The 19,953-nt window shown below is 31.3% G+C and overlaps 2 protein-coding genes across 2 annotated transcripts; one reads left to right on the top strand and one right to left on the bottom strand.

Annotated features, from left to right (window-relative positions):
- Nucleotides 1–4,422: 4,422 nt before the first annotated feature.
- On the bottom strand, nt 4,423–9,693 carry LOC113392461 (ras-related GTP-binding protein A). The gene is made up of 7 exons (XM_026628906.2): nt 9,418–9,693; nt 9,234–9,333; nt 8,703–8,920; nt 7,508–7,674; nt 7,103–7,196; nt 6,349–6,501; nt 4,423–4,774 (listed from the first exon to the last, which is right to left on the bottom strand). Exons 1-7 carry the CDS (start codon nt 9,427–9,429, stop codon nt 4,595–4,597), a joined length of 924 nt encoding a protein of 307 aa, XP_026484691.1. The 5' UTR covers nt 9,430–9,693; the 3' UTR covers nt 4,423–4,594.
- Nucleotides 9,694–10,129: 436 nt separating this feature from the next.
- Nucleotides 10,130–12,498, top strand: LOC113392451 (protein HBS1). The gene has a single exon (XM_026628890.2). It carries the CDS (start codon nt 10,248–10,250, stop codon nt 12,285–12,287), a length of 2,040 nt encoding a protein of 679 aa, XP_026484675.1. The 5' UTR covers nt 10,130–10,247; the 3' UTR covers nt 12,288–12,498.
- The last annotated feature ends 7,455 nt before the right edge of the window (nt 12,499–19,953 follow it).

Genomic DNA, 19,953 nt, shown 5'->3' with positions numbered 1-19,953 from the left:
AAACATGATGTAATTAATTTGGTACGATAGAAAAAAATCACAAAGTTACCCCTAAAAAAATCTTTTAACAAATAATAACTATGCTTATATACATTAAATAATTCTGGTTTTTTGTCAGATTATTCTATAAGCAATATACTACTTTACCTCTGTGTTACTTTTTTAGTAAAATCAATAGATTTTTTTTTAAATCAGATATTCTTATTTTCGAACAAAATGCGTACGCATGTGTGCGTAAACGCCGTGTACAGAACAGCATTGCCGGCCGAGGCCTGATGCTATACAGACGTGTCGCTCTTTTCGCCGCATCATTATGTTACGAGATATTTTTTTTGTAATTTTAATTGTAAATTCATTGTTTCATGGTTTCTTATAATAAATATCATTCTTTCTTGTAAATAAATATATTAAGTAAGTTAAAATAGTGTAGTAGTAATTAGGTTATAAATTTTAATTGTGTAAATATGGGAAATAAAGTGAAACGCTTGAGGAAAACTAAAAAACGTTTATATAAATTAGGCGCCGAACATACATATGAACGATATTAAAAGGTAAGAGTATATAATTAGTAAACATATTTTTTTTTATAAATTATGAATATTGAAAACATCTGTTAGAAAAAATGTGCAAGCAGTGCGCATAGAATCAGATTTTTCGAGCTATTCTTTAAATATTACGATAGAGTATTTGGTGAAAGTAAGGAAAAAAATCAATTGATTGACTACATTCGATCCACAGGATCTCGAAGCAATTTGATATTTTTTATTAAAAGTACTATGGGGCATATTTGGATACATATTTTTTAAATACATACTTTTATAATTAATAAAAATATAATTACTAACATATATTTATTTTTTACAGAATAAAGAAAGTCGAAAACAATAACACGGAAGCTATTTATATGCGTAACGTCCGCCATATTGGATTGAATATGGCAGCAATTCATGAATCGTGCATTGTCATCGAGACTAAATATGTGTGCCAACTTTCAGCTCCATAGCTTCTGTGGAAGTGGGTGTAATATTGATTGCAAGATTCCAGGACATATGTTCATACATTCATACATACAAGTGAAATTAAATAAAAGATTTTAATAAAAAAATTAACACTTAAATGATTTTTTTTTTGTAGTACCAAATATAAATAAAATATTTTAATTTTAATTAAATCAGTTTTATTTTTTAATCATTTTCGAATAACAGTCAAAAGCAATACAAACAATTCTAATATCCTATCTATTTTTATGAGATTTATGATTAAACCTAGTATGATTAACTTAGTTAACCAATGATTCAACCAAATCGACTTGACGACATTTTTTTCTTGTAAATATTTAGATGTTGTTTTTTTTTTAATTTAATATATATTTTTTCTTTGTGAACCGATATTAATAAAACGAACAAACACTACGCTATATGTTACCCCACGGTTACTACACTACAGATTTCGAACATTTACGATTTTATTATATAAATAGATTATAAAACTTTTATAAATTGTTAAAAATTGGTATGTTTTAATATTTAGTATAAGAACTAATTGTGGTAGGTATAATAATATAAATAAAAGAAAAAAAAGGTTAAAACTAACTGTCTATTTTATTGTATACAAAATATAAATAAAAATATTGTAAGTTTAATTGAATCAGTTTTATTTTATAATCATTTGTTAACTAACATAAAGAATAAAAACAATTCTGTTGTCCTATCTATTTTTTATGAGATTTATGATTGATCTTACTTCGCTCGGTTTGCCGCCATCTATTAGAATATTTGGGCGTAACCTCGTCACCTCGCTTTACCATTAGTTCACGGGCTTGCCGTTTTTGTCGATGCGTGCGATTCTCAAGGGCACTTAGCTCTTGTAGTCCTCTTAAGTACTTAATTATATACAAATGAGAATTAAAAATAATTAATTTAAATCAATGTAGTTATTATTTTATTATAACGAACATGTAACGCCTTATTCAACGCAAGAAAGAAATTCGATGCTTTTTTTCCGTCTTACAGCTAACGCCAGCCTATAGGCTACAGGTCCATAATCATTACTATTACTTTATGAGATACAGGTAATTTAAAACACAGCCCAATAATTGAAAAATTATATCTGTGCGATGGCATATAATCTTTTTGTGATATTTACTTATACGACAGTAAAAGTTATTATATTTATTATAATTTTTATACAATTACTGTTATTTGAAACGAACACAAACATTACCAGCACCCTCTTCATTATTATCAAAATGACGTAAATCGTTTAATATTAATCGTAAATCAATATAATACTTCAAAAATGAGTAAAATATAAAATTACACTTATGTCATAATTAAAATTAGAATTGAGTATGGCCGTCGCTTATAATGTACCTAAAATATTTTTTTTTAACGGCAACGTTATATGAAAGTTACTTTAGTCCTTGGTAATATTTGTTAACTTACCGCAAATTCAGGGAGAATTTCCTAGAATACCACTTAATCTTGTAGCGCGTCACTATAAAAACTACCCAACGAATACAGATAAATGTGAACACCTCAGACACTGAACGCCTGTAATCCAAGACTAAGTAGTACTAGTATGTAATAAAAAAGTTAGGTAGCAAATATTTTATCGTAATCTGTATAAGGAAAAGGAATATAATAAAGTTTATGAATCAGTTTAAATATTGCTAAGTTTTCACTCCATTGATGGTTTCGTAACAAATTCAAATACGTCATTACCTCTTATTCAGCAATGTACTATGTAACGTTTTATTAATACTGGTGTAACTTTTTATTGAATTTACGCAATACCTATGAATGAACTATACTTTAGTTCCCGATAATATTAGATCAAATGAAGTAGACGTAATAGACATAAGGCAGATAATCGCTTGAAGCAGCACGTTTATCTATTTGCAAATATGTAGTTACTTGAACTATTGAGTATTGTCATATTTTGTGTGAAATGCATAATTTACTTTTCTTTCTTTTCGTATTTAATATTTTGGTTTATGTACTTATTTATATAGATAACAAAAATTATTTTATCAGTTGATCGGTATTGTTATTTATCAGATTATTTAGTATGGTTGGTTGACTGTTTTATCAGATAGATGTTACAGGAAAAAACCTTTTTGTAAATTCGTTGGTTAGGTATTGATTATTCAATCTTTTCAATGAGGATTCTTCAAGCTGCCAAGTGGCAAATTCAAATATTCCGTGGAGATTTACCATAAATAAAAAAATTAAAAAAACATAGTTTAACCAATATTTTATTTAAATAATATGCTGAATTTCGTAACTGCAAAGTAGAATAACAATATTTTTCCAACATATAGCTTATAAATAAGTGTTTACATTTTTAACACTAATAAGGTTTTATTCAAAAACAATTACGGTCTTACTTAAAAAATGTTTTATAGTGTTGTTTAGTTAAAGATTGATATCTCTTTCAATCATAATTTATTTGATATTAGAAGGAAAAGGACAGCATTGTTTAACTAATCAGCCCATCACAACATTACTAAATAGAGCCATTAAATTTCAAGTTAAAATATCCTTTGAAAACTTTGTTATTCAATTTAACAATTGTTTATATGTTTGATATGATTTACTAATGATTTAATTTATATTATATTCTAGGGCCTGGCAACCTTAAGCTACAAATCATAATAAATCACAGATCAAAACTTACATTTAAAATAGAAATACAGATTAAAGTTTTTTTTTTAAATTGTTAAATAGGCAAATGAAATAGTTTATATTAGATTGAACATAACAAATAATTTACTTGAGCTTGTCTTTGATAGTCAGAGTGGAGGAGGGGAGATGTTTTATTTAGATCATAAGCTAATGGATTATTGTTAAAAATAAACAAATAAACTTACTTATCTATCTTAAATAAATTTAAGGTCTAAACAATAAACAATTCTAAATAAAACAATTTTTCTTGAAGATATGGTAACTACAAATTAAAAATATTTTCTCGATGGTGACCATTAACAACTTTTTATACATCTGAACTTTTTATACATTTTTGACTACAGTAGAGAACATGAGGAATTATTATAAAATGTAATAAATAAGTGTCATGTATATATTAAAATACACATAAATAAATATTTTATATATTACTAAGAGTACTTATTTCTTTATTTTTTAATATTTATGGGAAGGTTTCAATAACATCATAAATTAATAGCATTCAATTTCACTCATGTGCTGAGCACAAAAATAATTCTATTAACTTAAATAATTTAGATGCATAGAAAAATGCTTTTCCTGTGGGGATTATTATATACCAATTGTCCGATATCTTTTTAACTTACTTATTACAGTTGGTGGCATTTCGTCATGGTTTTTGCCATAGTAACCTTTTTGTTACGTAAAATTTTGTTATTTAAAGTATTATTTTGTTATGTAAAATTCAAAGATACATTACCAACACTTAGGTAGTTTATATACATATTTCCAAAAAAGCATAATGTTACAGTTTATATAATCTGTATATCAAAATAACCTATTTAATCTGTGCCAATTAAAATCATGTATATTTGTCTCGCTTTGGCAAGGAGATTGATATTGTAAACACTGAGCTCTTATTTGACCTTTCACTGATACTGGCTGGGGGCACTCGATGAAACCTTTTCAAGTTTTTCAAAGTGCTTTCTAGCGTTTCGAATGTTGATGAGGGTAGCTTCAGACGGTATTTTAGGGTCCGACATCTCGACCATAACGTATGTGTTGCTCGTGAACCCGTCTATGAATGCCGCAAATACACTGTTTCGCACCTTAAAGTAAAATATTATTTGTTGCTTATCATATTTGTAACATGTAAATACATATATTATAAAGGAGAATACCCAGGGCATTGTCTTGGTTGTGCGTTGCCGGTTTTAAAAAAAGGAGTAAGCTCGTTAATTGAAGGTTTTCAAGTCATATCGGTTTGGAAAAACCACCGGCGAAAGTTAGAAAGGAACACAGTAGTTGTGCAAGGCTAAAAATTTAATTGAAATTGTTATGCTGAAGTTCAGCAGCCGCTAGTAATACAAAAAATTCTTCGGGATATTCTCCGTGACAGATGCAGCTTGATCGTCGATAATAGGCTATTTGACTGGTTTTTAAAATCCATTTTATATTTTTAGTAGAGGTTAAGGAACTCAGTAAAAGTTGATTTTTTAAATTCTAGTACATATTTGCTGAAATATACCAAATTAAAAATTCCATATTTAAATAGCGCGCGAAAACGCTACTTTTACAATATGGCGCTGCAATGGGGTCGGTGACGTCACTTACCTGTATTGTAATCTGTGGCACATATAATCCACATACCGTAGGCAACGGTGGTTAACAATCAAGTGTGTCACGTGACAAACGTTTAAAAAAATGCATTTTTATGTATGGTTTTCTGAATATTAATTATTATTTTCAATTTCGTTAATAAATAACAATTTTTAAACTCATAATATATACTGATTACAATAATTGACACTTTATTTTTCGCATTGTCAAATAGCATGTTCAAGTCGTTCTACTTTGAAAGCGGTCAAATGAAAAAATCTGTTACTGGGTAGTTTCGAATTTGCCCCGACAGTGAGCCGACATAAAAACTGTTTTACTTTGCTGATGACACCAAGCTTTAAAATGTCGATGTCACAGTAGTCGCCCTGGGAAGATTTGTATTTCGTGACCATATTTGCGTACATATTTTATGTAATAAGTCATGATTGAAGCAGCTGTTTGTAATCTGGGGTATTTGTATATTCTTGTTAACTAGCGGTCTACAGACTGTGGGTCTGGATATCCCCTTAAATATTTCACCTGGCCAACCTATAGTTAAATCATGAAAATAATATGTAGTACGAATATCTCAGCGCATAAGTCGCGAGGACAACCTTGACTACTCAGTAGGCATGTGTCCGATATATCGAAACTAATTTAAAATCGTATGTCGTCGGAATATCAGTTGTCATCGATTTGATGTTGACGACTACCCGATTTCACTGTATCTAAAAAACTACGAATATCGTTTTGGTACGTCAAAGCATTCAAAGTACGATAACATTAAACTCATGAAATATTCGCCCAACTCTTTTTAACTTGACAGTAACCCATTGTGAATGAAAAACATGAAGCGAATGTTAAATAACCCATGCCTACTGTGCAGTATATTTTTAGGTCTCTTTGGAGTATTGAAGGAGCCGGGGGCGCCGAGGCTGCACGCGATTGGTCAGTCATTCGATTCTTGTCCTCTATTGGCCTCTCACTTGTCATTCGGCTACTGTAATTTGGCTGAAAGTGTACATGTGCAAACTTGCCTATTTGAGCTCACGACTCGGGCCGGGTAAATAATAATTATACTTACTTCCATGCTTTGAAATTGTGCTGCCAGCTTGGAACACGACAATTTGAATTGTTTCACAATGTTGGAGACTTTTTCAAAACGATGCGCGTCTCGGTGCGGTCGCCGTTGACAGTGTGACACGACTAAGAATGTTGCCCGTTCAAATAAAAGCACCTAGGAAAGGAAAAGGAAAAAAAGTAAAATAGATGAGAGAATATATAAAGCATATTGTTATTGATGTAATTATATTTTCCAATTATAAATTAAATTAATCCATAACATCCGAAGCTACAATAAGCAGTAGAAATCATTATATCATCAATAATCGAGTGATTTCTACAGAGCTCACATTCTAACTAAGTTCTTATTCCAATCACAAGCAAGTGTTTGTGATTGGAATTTAAGTATGATTTAAAGGCCATGAGATTTTAATTTTTTATCATATAGTCAGTCTAAGTTACTAATGTATGTTATAAGTTATATAATAAGTGTTAAAATTATAACATTTTTGAGGATAATAAGAAGTGCTTGGGTTTTTCTATCAATAACATTTTAGTGACCGCCCAGTTTGGAATATGGAAATATTTACACTCCTATGCACCTAATACCGTTGGCATGTACCTATCTGATGACTTGAAAATTGAACATAACAAATAAAATTCATATATTTAAAGTTAAAATATTTTTTGTAAGTATACATAATTTTCTAAAAATATAAATTTTATATTTTTACAAATTCATAGTTGAAATATTTGTTCTTATAAAACATGAATACCTCATCAGCATCTACTATTGCTGCAAACTGCTTGAGTGAAGATTCTAGTGCCTTAACATTGGGTATTAATTTGTATACTATGCTTGACCACGCCCTGGAAATAAAAAATGTATGGTTAATTAGGTGGATGTTAAGCACCAAGTAGTCATCACCTTCCTAGACATTCGCATTGCAAAAAATATTAAACTACCTTAGATTGTTTATACATCACCAGCCTCGGGAACCATGATATTTTAATTGCCTTTAATTACACTATAATCTTCAAATTGTAACAATACAATACTAAGTATCCTAGTATAGTAAAAAAAATATTCATTTATTTATATGTATATAATACATTATAGAAGTGAGAATTTCAGTTACGTTTCTATCTTAATATGGAAACACTAAGCGTTATAAACTTACTTATAAAGTGTTTCATCCCATATACTAGTTCTAAAACAGGTACATTCAAGTGGTTTAGAAAGTCTTATCAAATCCTCTTCACGTGTTTTGAAGATCTCTTCTCGTCGCTCCTCAGCCACAAGGTCCATTTTATGCACTAAGCAGAATATTCTGGCTTCTGGCGAATTCTGTTTAAATATTATTTAAGATAACATTTCATTATTAACATACATATATGTATCTTATATGTTACAATTGTGTAAGCCACAATCAACATGACTGACTCAATAACCTATTAAGTTAAGCCACTTTGTTGGAGAATATAAAATATTATCATTATGTCATAATAAGATTTATATTTGAATAAAATTACAATTTTACTTATAATTCAGATAATATTCCGTCTTCTACATTCCTTTTAATGTCTCATAATAACTATTAAAAATGTTTCAATTTAAGCTTAGGAATACAAGAAAATTTAATAGAATATAATTATTATGGCTGAATAGTAATACAAATACTCTACTTCAACCACAAGAGGAGAAAAGCCAAATAAACAACATTTGACAGCAAATTGATGCAATATTGGTTGAGAGCTTGATTAATCTATGATATTTTTAACAATGATGAAACTGTTATCGGAATTTTCGAAGTAAAATTAAAGTGAAAATAAGTAGTTACAAGTAATAGTCTTGTATTATAAATAAAGATATTAATCATAAACTCTTAGTAGTGCTTAATATAACTGAGTTACTAGCAAATCTTAGGTTTTATTATCTTTATTCCCACTTCCATTGGAAAAGGCTATAGTTTATTTAATCTAGTAAATATACATAACTTTTTAGTATTAATAGATAATCTACTTTGCTATTATTAAACAATAAAGTAGATTATAAACTCAGAATATATCAATATGAGTAAGAATAATATTACTCATATTATGTCATATTTATTTCAAGGTTATGAAAAAATATCCTATTTTAAGATATCTAGGCCAAAATAAGAAAATAAATAATATCCATCCATATCAATATAATTTATCCAAAAATTCCATAATCTATATACCTATGCCTATTAATCAGGATAAAGCTACAGCTATGTAATATATTACACTTACACCATAGAAAGGTTTAATTGTAATGACGAAAAAGACAGTTTAAATTTTATTTGCTGTGCAATCAGCCATTTTTAAGTATAGTTTTGTATTGTGAAATACCTGTAGAATGGCTTCTAAGCATGACTGGTAGTAGTGCATATCCTTTTCCATTTCCCTGCTCTCAACATCAAAAACATATATCAAGACTTCAACATTTCTAAATATATTATCCCTCTGTGATGCAAAGTAGTTCTCCATGAAGGCTTCCTGACCCCCACAGTCCCATAAATTAAGAACAAGGTTACCAAGAAATCGTACATGAGAATGTTCAACATCAACTGGAAGGAAAACAAGTGTTAATTACTTATAATGTAACACAAATAAAATAAAAATTCTAGTTAAATAAATAATAAAATTAATTTTTAAAGAGCAATATTATAGTCCACAATAATGTTCCTCTAAAAATTATATTCAAAGTTATAATATCTAAATTATAATGAAAACATTATCAATGTGAGTCTGATGATACATTTAAATACTACACTATCTCTTGTTATATTCATATAAGTTTAATATATACAAATGATATATGAATCATATCTTCTGTACCGGGACAAAGAATAAAATATTTTTCTAATTAAAATCTCTTACTTGTAGCGCCTAGTCTCCTTGTGTCTCTTGCTATGTAGTTGGCAAATATAATAGACCTCATGCTTGTCTTTCCAGAACCACTTTTCCCCATCAACAACACCTTTAAATACCATAAAATGTATCATCATATATTGTCAAAATATATAATTAAAAATTATTTTCAATGAAATATTAGATTAGTTACCTTTTTCTTCATGTTGACGAACTATTGGGTCAGGGTCCAAGATCAAAGCAACTTTTATTATTGGAAATTTCTGCTAAAACTTTTGGGATTATTATCAACTTATTTCTAATACAGCTACAAAGTACGGTATTGATTTCTAAGACCTTAAAGTATGTGCCTTCTATGATTTATGAAAAATTTGAAAAGAAGGCGTTACGTTTTAATTATTATCCAAATGATATGATTGCGAGTGAAATTTGTAACAATGTTCGTCTGTAATCTGTATCTGTGTGACAATTCTTGACAATTAATGGAATGTTGTAAGTTTTTAGTTTATAGGTGTTGTAACCTATAATTAATGTACTAAAAAAAATGATAACATGAATTATAGATGAATTATATTTAATTATATTACAAATAAAGAATCATTATATTATTAAAATGCTCTTTATGAAATCTGATGTTTATTTTGTATAATACTCACCTACATAGATATATCTATACGTATATCAGATCAAATAATGACTCGTAATAATATATACTGCAATAAAAGTTGCCTGATTAATTACATAAACGTAGTTTTTTTGTAAAAATTTAGATAACTAAGTATATTTTACTTATAACCATTTTAAATAATCCTATATTCTATTATTATTAATTATGTTACAATTATACATCTTTCTGAACGTAATGTTTTTATTTAAATATATGGAGTTCAGTAGGTAGTAGGTACTGACATTATATGTCAAAAGGAAGCAAATTGTTTCGAAGAAACTTCAAGAAACGTGTTAAAAAATAAAAAATAAATATGAGTATTCAGAATTAAGAATTAAAATAAAAAAATCGTGAAAATGGCTCGCCATCGTAATGTAAGAAACCGTAACTATTCTGATGACTACGATTACGATGATGTTTATGGGCACTCTGTTGAGGAGGACAGCTGTTTATCACCAAGTGATACAGCACAATGGATGTATGATCGTTCTCGAAATCAGCAGGCTATATCGAACTTTTTAGATAACCATAATGATATTCAAGAGGAGGCTGAAGAATTGCCGGAACCTTCAGTTCGAACATTAGATCGTCGGGAATCTATGGATTTACGTGGCCTTAATTTGAACGAAGAAGATGAAGCTAAACTTATGTCCTGTCTTGATGAATTGCGCAATGTTTTAGGTGACACAATTCCGGAAAATATATTAGTACAATCAGTGCTTACTCATAAATTTAATTATAATAAAGCTTTGGATGAAATATTGAACAATAAAAGTAAAGATGAAGGCAAATGTAAGCCACAGCCGGCAATACAAGTCCCAACAGTTCTTATTGAGCCCATTAAGGCACCAATATTAACAACAGGAGATAAAACACCCAAGGTAATTGCTACAAAAATAGAACCAAACAAAGTGGCTGTGATTAAAGGCTTCAAAATTGAAGATGAAAATATTAAAAGTTGTCCACAAACACCAAGAGATCAATCGCCAGCTAACAGAGAAAGAACACCTTCTAGACTTGAACAAGCAGATGAAAATAAAGTTATTATAAAAATAAAAGAAAACAAAAGTGATCCAAATACACAATTTCTTAATGAAAGAGGCTCTGATAAAGATCATTTGTATATTGTTGTCATAGGTCATGTTGATGCTGGGAAGTCTACATTGATGGGTCGAATATTATGTGAATTAGGTGAAGTTAGCCAAAGGACATTACATAAGTATGAACAAGAGAGTAAGAAAATTGGAAAACAAAGCTTTATGTACGCCTGGGTACTGGATGAAACTGGAGAAGAGAGGGTAAGAGGAATTACTATGGATGTAGGGAGGGCCCAGTTTGAGACTAAAACAAAGAAAGTAATCATCTTAGATGCACCAGGACATGCTGATTTTATTCCTAACATGATTACAGGTGCAGGTCAAGCTGATGTTGCACTTTTGGTTGTGGATGCAACCCGAGGAGAATTTGAATCAGGTTTTGAACTTGGTGGACAAACTCGAGAACATGCCCTACTTGTTAGATCCTTAGGAGTAAACCAGCTTGCGGTTGCAGTAAATAAATTGGACACCACCAACTGGTCTCAGGAAAGATTTGATGAAATAACCAAAAAACTTAAAGCTTTCTTGAAACAGGCTGGTTTTAAAGATTCAGATGTCACATTTGTACCTTGTTCGGGTTTGACTGGGGAGAACTTAGTCAAAAATTCAACAGAGCCCGAATTATTGAAATGGTATAGTGGACCTAGCTTACTTGAAGTTATAGATAAATTTAACGTACCTCAAAGATTAGTATCAAAACCTTTACGATTGTCCATCAATGATATATTTAAAGGCACTGGTTCTGGTTTTTGTGTGGCTGGTCGTATTGAAAATGGTGTCATAAATAAGGGTGATAAAGTTTTGGTCTGTCCTACAAAAGAAATGGCAGAGGTTCGTAGTTTGAGTATAAATGACTTGGTTAGTAATGTAGCATTTGCAGGTGATCAAGTTAGTGTAACTCTGTCTGGAGTTGAAATGCAGAATGTTTCTATTGGTTACATATTAAGCGATCCAATTCAACAAGTGCCAGTGACCTCAAGATTTGAAGCTAGATTGGTTGTTTTCAATGTAAAGGTCCCTATAACGAAAGGCTTTCCAGTTCTTATTCATCACCAGTCTTTGGTGGAGTCTGCAAATATTATCAAAATAAAGGCATTACTTAATAAAAGTACAGGAGAAGTATTAAAAAAAAAGCCAAGGTGTCTCGGTAACAATTCAGTAGCAGTAGTAGATATAGAAGTTTGCCGACCAATTTGTATTGAGCGATACAAGGATGTAAAGGAGCTTGGGCGTGTAATGTTACGTGTGGCGGGAGTCACAATAGCAGCTGGTCTTGTCACAGATATCTTTACAACTTGATTGATCTGATAATACAATAATTAAAATGACTTCTATTAACAATAATATTTTGTAGCTAAACTTGTGCCCATAATTCAGGTGCTAGGAATTTTCAATAGATACACCTGAATGTTTTTTGTACAATAATGTATCGTGCTATACATATAGAATGGTTATAATTATTGCTAAATAGTATGTTTATTTATATAATGATAATAAATGTTGATATGTAGTTTTTTGAGTTTTATTTATTTTTTATAATTAGTTCTGTCTAGCTTAAATGATTACTAGGGCGTCGCCTGCGAAACTCGCGTTTATTCAACATATTATTTAGATATTTCGAAACCTATGTCAGTTTTGAATTAATTTCGTTGTAAACTGTCAAAAGTCACTCCATCTATATTTGGCGCCAAAATGTAACCTTTTTTTAAGTTTTTTTTTAATGGCAAATAGCATACATTAGTTCAGTTAGAATTGGAGTTTATCAATAGTAAACAAACAAACAACTTTAATTAGTTTAGAATAAGCTTTCACAATTAACACAACTCAAACATTTTTATTTGAAAAATGATAATTTGTTTAATAAGTGGTCAATGCAATGAACTGTAAGCATTGTACTTATTGTAATATTTCGCGTCCGACAACGTTTCTGTCGAATGGTCCTTCTCCATCAATGACAGCATGCTGCGAGTTGTTGTCAATTTGTATCTTAAGTGAGTTGTCCGCAGCCTAACAGTCAGTTATTATATATTTTTTTATTAAAACACAAAACAAAGAACAACTTATGTCGTAGTTGGTTCACGCGTTTTTCGTTTGTTTTTTTTTATAATCTAGCCGGCCAGTAACTTTCCGCTCTCTAAAATTAATTAGTTGTTAACTCATAATCACAATTTAGTAAATTGCAATCAAGAATCCTCTTTATTTTTCTGTACATTACGGCTGGAGTTCTTCAAAATGAGACTATAACCGACTTTTTATGTGTAGCCATCCCTAAATTACTGGGACAAAGTTCGGCTTAACTATTAATATATAAGATATCTTCCGGAACATATGATATGTACCTATAATTTCAGCTTTTTAACCAACATCTTCATTTTAGAGCTTGCCAGGATCAATAGGAGGTATGTGCAAGCGTTCATAAAAGCGGTGTCCGGATTTTGACCGTCGGAATTTACATGCACTATTTTCTTCAGCGGGTGTCAGATTGTTAGGAGGATATAGATATTATATAGTATATGAGATTTGGCAAGAATTAGAATTGATTGAAATTAAAGTAAAATAAAAAAATAGTTGTACCTAGCCTTTTCCTGTTCCTGTAAGTGTGACATATTTTATGTTATTCATCATCGTGGTCGTTCTGCTTGGCCTGTTTGTTTGATTGTTTGTTCAAGCCGGGTATGGGCCTCGAGGTCTCCCTTTTGCCCGGGCGTCTCATCAACGGTCGCCTATTAGCTACCGTGTCAATAAATTTTGACCCAGTGGGTCAGGGTTTAATTGACCCAGTGGGTGTCATGTCCGGTGGTTGCGTCATCATATTGTTCCTCCAAATTGTTGTCGTCAATGCCTGCGTCGGGGCAGGTGGTCGGTGACAGCAGGAGCTCACGAGGTTGAGGACGCCCGTCAGGTGATCTTGCGTGCAGAGGGGCAATGCCGTGGAGGTGGCTGCACACACTTGCGTCCGTACGAGCGAACATAGTGCGTGCAATGTGTCGGCCGAATTCCTTCACGGTTATGTTATTGTGTGCTTATCCTAGAGCACAGCCTCAAGACATCTATACATAAACGCGACATCAGAGTCGCCGAGGCTGTGCTCTCTCTGATCGAGCACAGGCCCGCTGGATTGCAGTAATTATAATAAAAAAAAAAAACAACTACTATATACAGTATTTTTATATATTATATATTATCATATATTATTTATTATGGATTATTTATATATTAATTAAATTGAAAAAAAAAGAAAATAAAGCCAAAATTTATAAAAATAAAATGTAAAAAAAGGCACGGGCAAATGTGAGCCCGTGGATGTTGTAAATTAAATTAAAAAAAAACTGTCTGTAACCTCTTCAGGCTTCAACCGTTGAACTAAATTACATGAAATTTGGAATGGGAATAGTTTGAGCCCCGGGCAAGGGCATAGGTTAGTATTTATTACGAAAATCATCCCGTAAGGGTGTTAAAAGGGGGTGCAAGTTTGTATGGGAAATCAAACAATGTATGTCTGGGGGTAAAAGGGGGAAATATTTGAGTGCTATAAACTTTTATAAATTTTGCGGTAAAACCGCGGATTCAGTTATTTAATAAATTAAAGCAAGATACTAACGAATATTATCATATTTGCTTTAAAAAATATCTTCTATGCCTTTGAAACTGCATAGGTATATATTGCAATGATTCTCAAATAATAATTTAATTAATTCAATATGTGTAACGACTTGGTGGTATGGCTTTGTGCAAGCCCTTCTGGTAGCACCCACTCATCAAGCATTTTGCCGCCAAACAGCAATACTTGGTATTGTTGTGTTTGAAAGGTGAGTGAGTCAGTGTGACTGTACAAGTGACATATCAACTTTGTGGCCAATTGGTGGAGCATTGGTTATGTGAGGAATGTTTTATATTTCTCACAGCGCCAAAGTCTATGCCCATGGTGGTTTATCACTGAACATCACGTGACACATTAGCCGGTCCATCTACCGATTACATAAAAAATTAAATAGCACGTTGTAAAATTGCTTATGACTAAATCTTATTGTCCGTATGTAGTTCCGGATCTATGCTAGAGAACTCCGTAATATTAGGTATGTATATAGAGAATTGATAGTTACATAAGAACTTAATATATTTCGCAATCCGGTCCAACTCAATGGAATGACATCCACGCGGGTTAAGTCGCGAATAGAAGCTAGTCAATAAAAAAATATCGATACGTCTGTTTTTTTTAAGTTATATGGATATCCTTATTTTGATTATGCCTATAGCATTTGATAAATAGAGAAGATTTCCGTTTGTTCACGGCAAAAAACTTCGTTAATGTAGCGTCTCTTTGTACAAAAAAAAATATGTTTTTCCTTTACGTTCTTTATTTCAGCTATTTCAGTATAACGTGACAGCGAATCGGAACAAGTGTCGAGAGAGTTACGAAATTTAATTTCCTTCCTATTTCCCAACACATGGCGTTCCGTACTTAGAAACACTTAACAGGTACATATGTATGTACAATGTACATATATTAGTATTCTAAGAGGTCTTGTAATAAGTAGATTTCACCAAATTAATACAAATATGGGATATTTATTAAATCTTTTTGAGTTGTTAGTTACACACAACACAGTTTTTTTTTTCGAAGATCCTTTTCGACTTGGCATGAAGGAAGATTTGACAGTAAACGCCTTATAGAAATTTAATGCAATTAAGACGTGTGTAATGTATGCAAGTGAATAACTGCCATTTCAGACAAGGTTGTCTTCGACATATAACAATTGGCATTATAAAGTTAGGTAGATCTTTAAGTGCCTAAAGCTAAAGCTTTGTTAGTAGTTCAGTATGTTGAAATTGTCAGCAGGAACATATCACCATTTCCTTAGGATTTGTTATGAGATTTTCATATATATTACTGTTGAGTCTGGGATTAGAAGGCTCTCAAGATAAAGTAGTAGACTATTTAATATGCGAGGTTAAAATATATAACATAACAGTTTTCTTTATTACACTGGTTCATTGTATATTTGTTAACTTTTATTTAATTTGAATACGACATCAGCTCCTAAGACAAGGAATGAAGATATTAAATTAATTATCTATAAAATAATATAACATAATTAAATTTGAATTGCCATTACACTGAAATTGCTTAACGTGACAAACCGATTTATTTTATATATTTATTTACAGAAACGTTAATTAAGGCAGCTTCACGTCGACGGTTTTAGGTAGAAAATTAAGCCGTATTTAATTAACCCTCTCGCAGAACAATATGTTTATATGTTTGTCGTGTTACCGTCATTAAACTAATTAAAATGAAAGTAATTGTTATGTATCAAAATGTGATAATTATAAATTGCGCTCGCATTTAATTTATGTTTAATTAAATAAACTATATCGTAAATTTTAAATCTAGAAGTGTGTATAAATTTGTAATAGAATGTTATTAGTGATAAGTCGTGATGTCGTACTGACCGATTTTGGCCACGGCGGCCATTTTAAGCGAGACCTGCCATATACGCAGGACATAATTATAGAACACTCTCTATTCCCTCAGTATCATAATCGAATGGGACAGCAAATCCGATAAGACCGGAAAGAGTTCAGGCGGAGGACCAATGGCTTTACGTGTTTTCCGAGGCACGGAAGTGTAAACACACTTTTAACTTCCGGACTCCGGACTGTTACTGAGAATTTTTCAATAGAAAAACTCAATAACTTTTTATCGGTCCGACCTGGGGCTTGATCAATATACTGAAATTGTTGAGAAAGAGTGTTTAAGATTTAACACATATAGACTAAATATTACCTACTATACCTACTATAGCTCGACTTGATTACATCGTTGCTCTAGTGACAAGATATAATCCCGATAGGTAATATCCCGAGGTAATATGTTGCAGATTCTAGGATCCCTAGGGGATCAAGTCGTGCTATAGTAGGTATAGTAGGTAATATTTAGTCTATATGTGTTAAATCTTAAACACTCTTTCTCAACAATTTCAGTATATTGATACGACCCAGATACCAGAGGTGTATTTATTGTTAAAGAAATATAGCAATGAAATTGTAAAGAAGTTCGAAATCTAAGGTAACTAAAGAAGATAATGAATTAATTTAAAAACACCTTTTTCTAAAACAAGTTTTATATACAAATTTTCCCGTCTATTTTGTTGTGTAATTTTTGAGGAGTTTCATTGTCAATAATGGTACAAGAATCAGGTCTAGGTTAGTATAAAAATACATTTTCATCGTACCAATATGTAAAATGTCAACTTCATAGAATAAGAGGAAGAGTTCCTAATTCGGCTTGCGAGTTTTGACCTAAACCAACAAACATTTCAAGTTAAATAAAAGCTTATAATAAAAAAGGCGTTATTATTACAGAGTTGAATATTCGAAGATAACTATAAACATTTCAAAATACACGAAACAATAACTCGGATTTGCATTTGATTGTACGGATTAGCATACGAGCACAGTTTTTTAGGGGTGCTATATTTAGGTTTTCTAATGTTGACGTGTGAGGATTCAGAAGAAGAGAAAAGAAAACGTGACTTCTAAAAACAGATCATACCAAGTTTTGCCACTTCCTAGGCCGCACTTGGCCGGGCCTACTCAGCCAGTAGGAAAATCTGTACGGCCAACAAAGTAACTTAAAAAAGATAATTTATAAAAATAGGGTCAAAAATAGATTTCTATAGTAATTAGTTTTTATAAATATGTGACAATAAAATATATGCTCAAAGATTTCTCAGAAAACAGTAATTTCGTAGATTACTTAGTAGTCAAAGCGACGAACTACATTTTCATGTTGAGGAATCTCATTTTGTCAGCTTTTATTCCATTTGCCGCATGTATGCTCTGTATGCCCGAGTTGAGGATAAAATGAGAACATCGAGATGTAACTTTGTCTGCAACTACGGAGTTTCGTTTCATAGCGAGGATAGAATTATAAAAGAAAATTATGTTCCATTTTGGTAAGTATGAATTTTTTTATTACGTTTTTCAATGTTGTTTTAGTATTATAATACGTTATTCGAAGTCTATATTTTGTTTGCATTAAAAATAACGCCAACCAAGGTAATTGGAAAATGAAGGTAAAAAGTAATTGTAGATGTCTTACGCTGAACTAATTTCTCCTTTTGAGGAGACCGTTTGGAGCTTACTCCGCCACGCTGCCCCAATGCGGGTTAATAGATGAATACACATATGAAATATTATCCAGGTTTCCTAACGATATTTTCTTTCTATTACCGCCGAGTACTAGTTAAGTATTAAACAAAAATTAAGAACATGAAAATTCTGTAGTGCTTACCCAGGTTTGAACCCTCAATCTTCGGTTAAGATTCACGTGTTTCGGTTCTATTCCGTCCAATTAAATATAGACTTGAAAGAAACTTCTAGAACTGCCTTCACTGAAAGTAATATAGCTTATTATAAACTTTTGTTACATACATATGTTTGTTCTGGAATTATATGAAGATGAGGTTATATTCGCAACAAGGGATTCGTAATTTAGTGACGACCATTGTGTCGTTTTATTATCCGAAATGCATTTCAACGCTACTTGTAACTACACAGGTTAATCGTGTGTGCTCTCTGCATACTGGCGATAATTGCATTTACTTGCAAAGGCTGTACAGTACAATTAAGCTGAGTGTGCATGTGCGATGCGCTGCGACGGACAGGATGTCTGTCAGCAGTGCGGCTCGCTGGACACAATGCTTATATTATGTTGCCTATATAATGCATGGCGTGATAAATTTGAGAATACAAAGCATTGTTTGTAGTACACTGAAGAATAAAAGCAATTATGAAAAAATATATTCATTTGACTAATGGATTATTAATAATGACGCCTACTGAGTAGTTTTCGAATCATTTCGTTGAAATATTGAGCAATATTATTAATATTTATATTGAGGTTAACACAATAAAAAAATATTCATTACTGTTCATGTAAACTTGTACCTAATTAATAATGCAGTATGAATACTTATATAGCCTTATAAAATAAACGGTATGACCGATTTTAATAAAAAACTTTTTGCCACTAATGAGTCACCTGGATAGTTTTATACTATAGTTGGACCCGATAGTTCACGCAGTTGCTGACACCTAGACATAATTTTAGTATTTCCCAACCAATTTTTAAATTCTAGATTTAGATAAAATCACATAAAAAATAATTCGTAATTTTCAGTTATCACGCGCATCTCAATATAATTTGTAAATAAAAAAAAATATTTTTTTAATCATTAATTAATAATCTGTGACGTATAAAATTATCTCAGGATAAAATCCTTATTTAATCAATGCCCTTTTGGCACAGCTATTCTTTTTTAATGTGCTAAAAGCTAAAGCCATTAGGTTAAGAATTTAATTGAAAATCCTTATTTTACTCGTACGAAGTCTGGTCGGGCAACTGGTTAAATTTAAATTGTGAAAGATTATGTGCAATGGAGAGCGCATGATATGAAAATACTACGCTGCGCTTCGTAACGTAGTACTTTATTTAAGACGTCATACTTCAAAGTTAGTTCAAGTTTTATGATAATAGAATTTAGTGCGGTGTCATACGTATATCATTTACAAAATGTTTTTTTAAGAGGATATTTGTATGTCGTGGACCTTGCGCGATTGGGCGTTACCGACAAATATGCGACGCGGAAACCTCACAGCCTTTATGCCCTGTATATACAGGGCGAAAAAAAGTGTCACAGGTCCGCTTAACAGTCTCGTCGCGCAATAATTAATTAGGCGACAGTGGAGCTGCACCGCGATTTTCCTATAGATTACGTATAATTTCGTTATTATATCAGAAAAATTCTATTATTGCTATTTTTTTTCTTTTATGCAGAAGGAGAGGAAATCCTGTACCTATATGATGTAGGTTAACCGATAATTTTAAAACATTAGGTTTTCCGAGAAAAAAGGAATCAATGTAACTTATATGAGCCCATTTTATACGGCACGCCTTAAG

This window comes from Vanessa tameamea, chromosome 5, assembly GCF_037043105.1.
Source record: "Vanessa tameamea isolate UH-Manoa-2023 chromosome 5, ilVanTame1 primary haplotype, whole genome shotgun sequence".
Lineage (NCBI taxonomy): Eukaryota > Metazoa > Arthropoda > Insecta > Lepidoptera > Nymphalidae > Vanessa > Vanessa tameamea.
The sequence above is the reverse complement of the archived record's forward strand: the minus strand, read 5'-3'. Positions and strand labels throughout refer to the sequence as shown.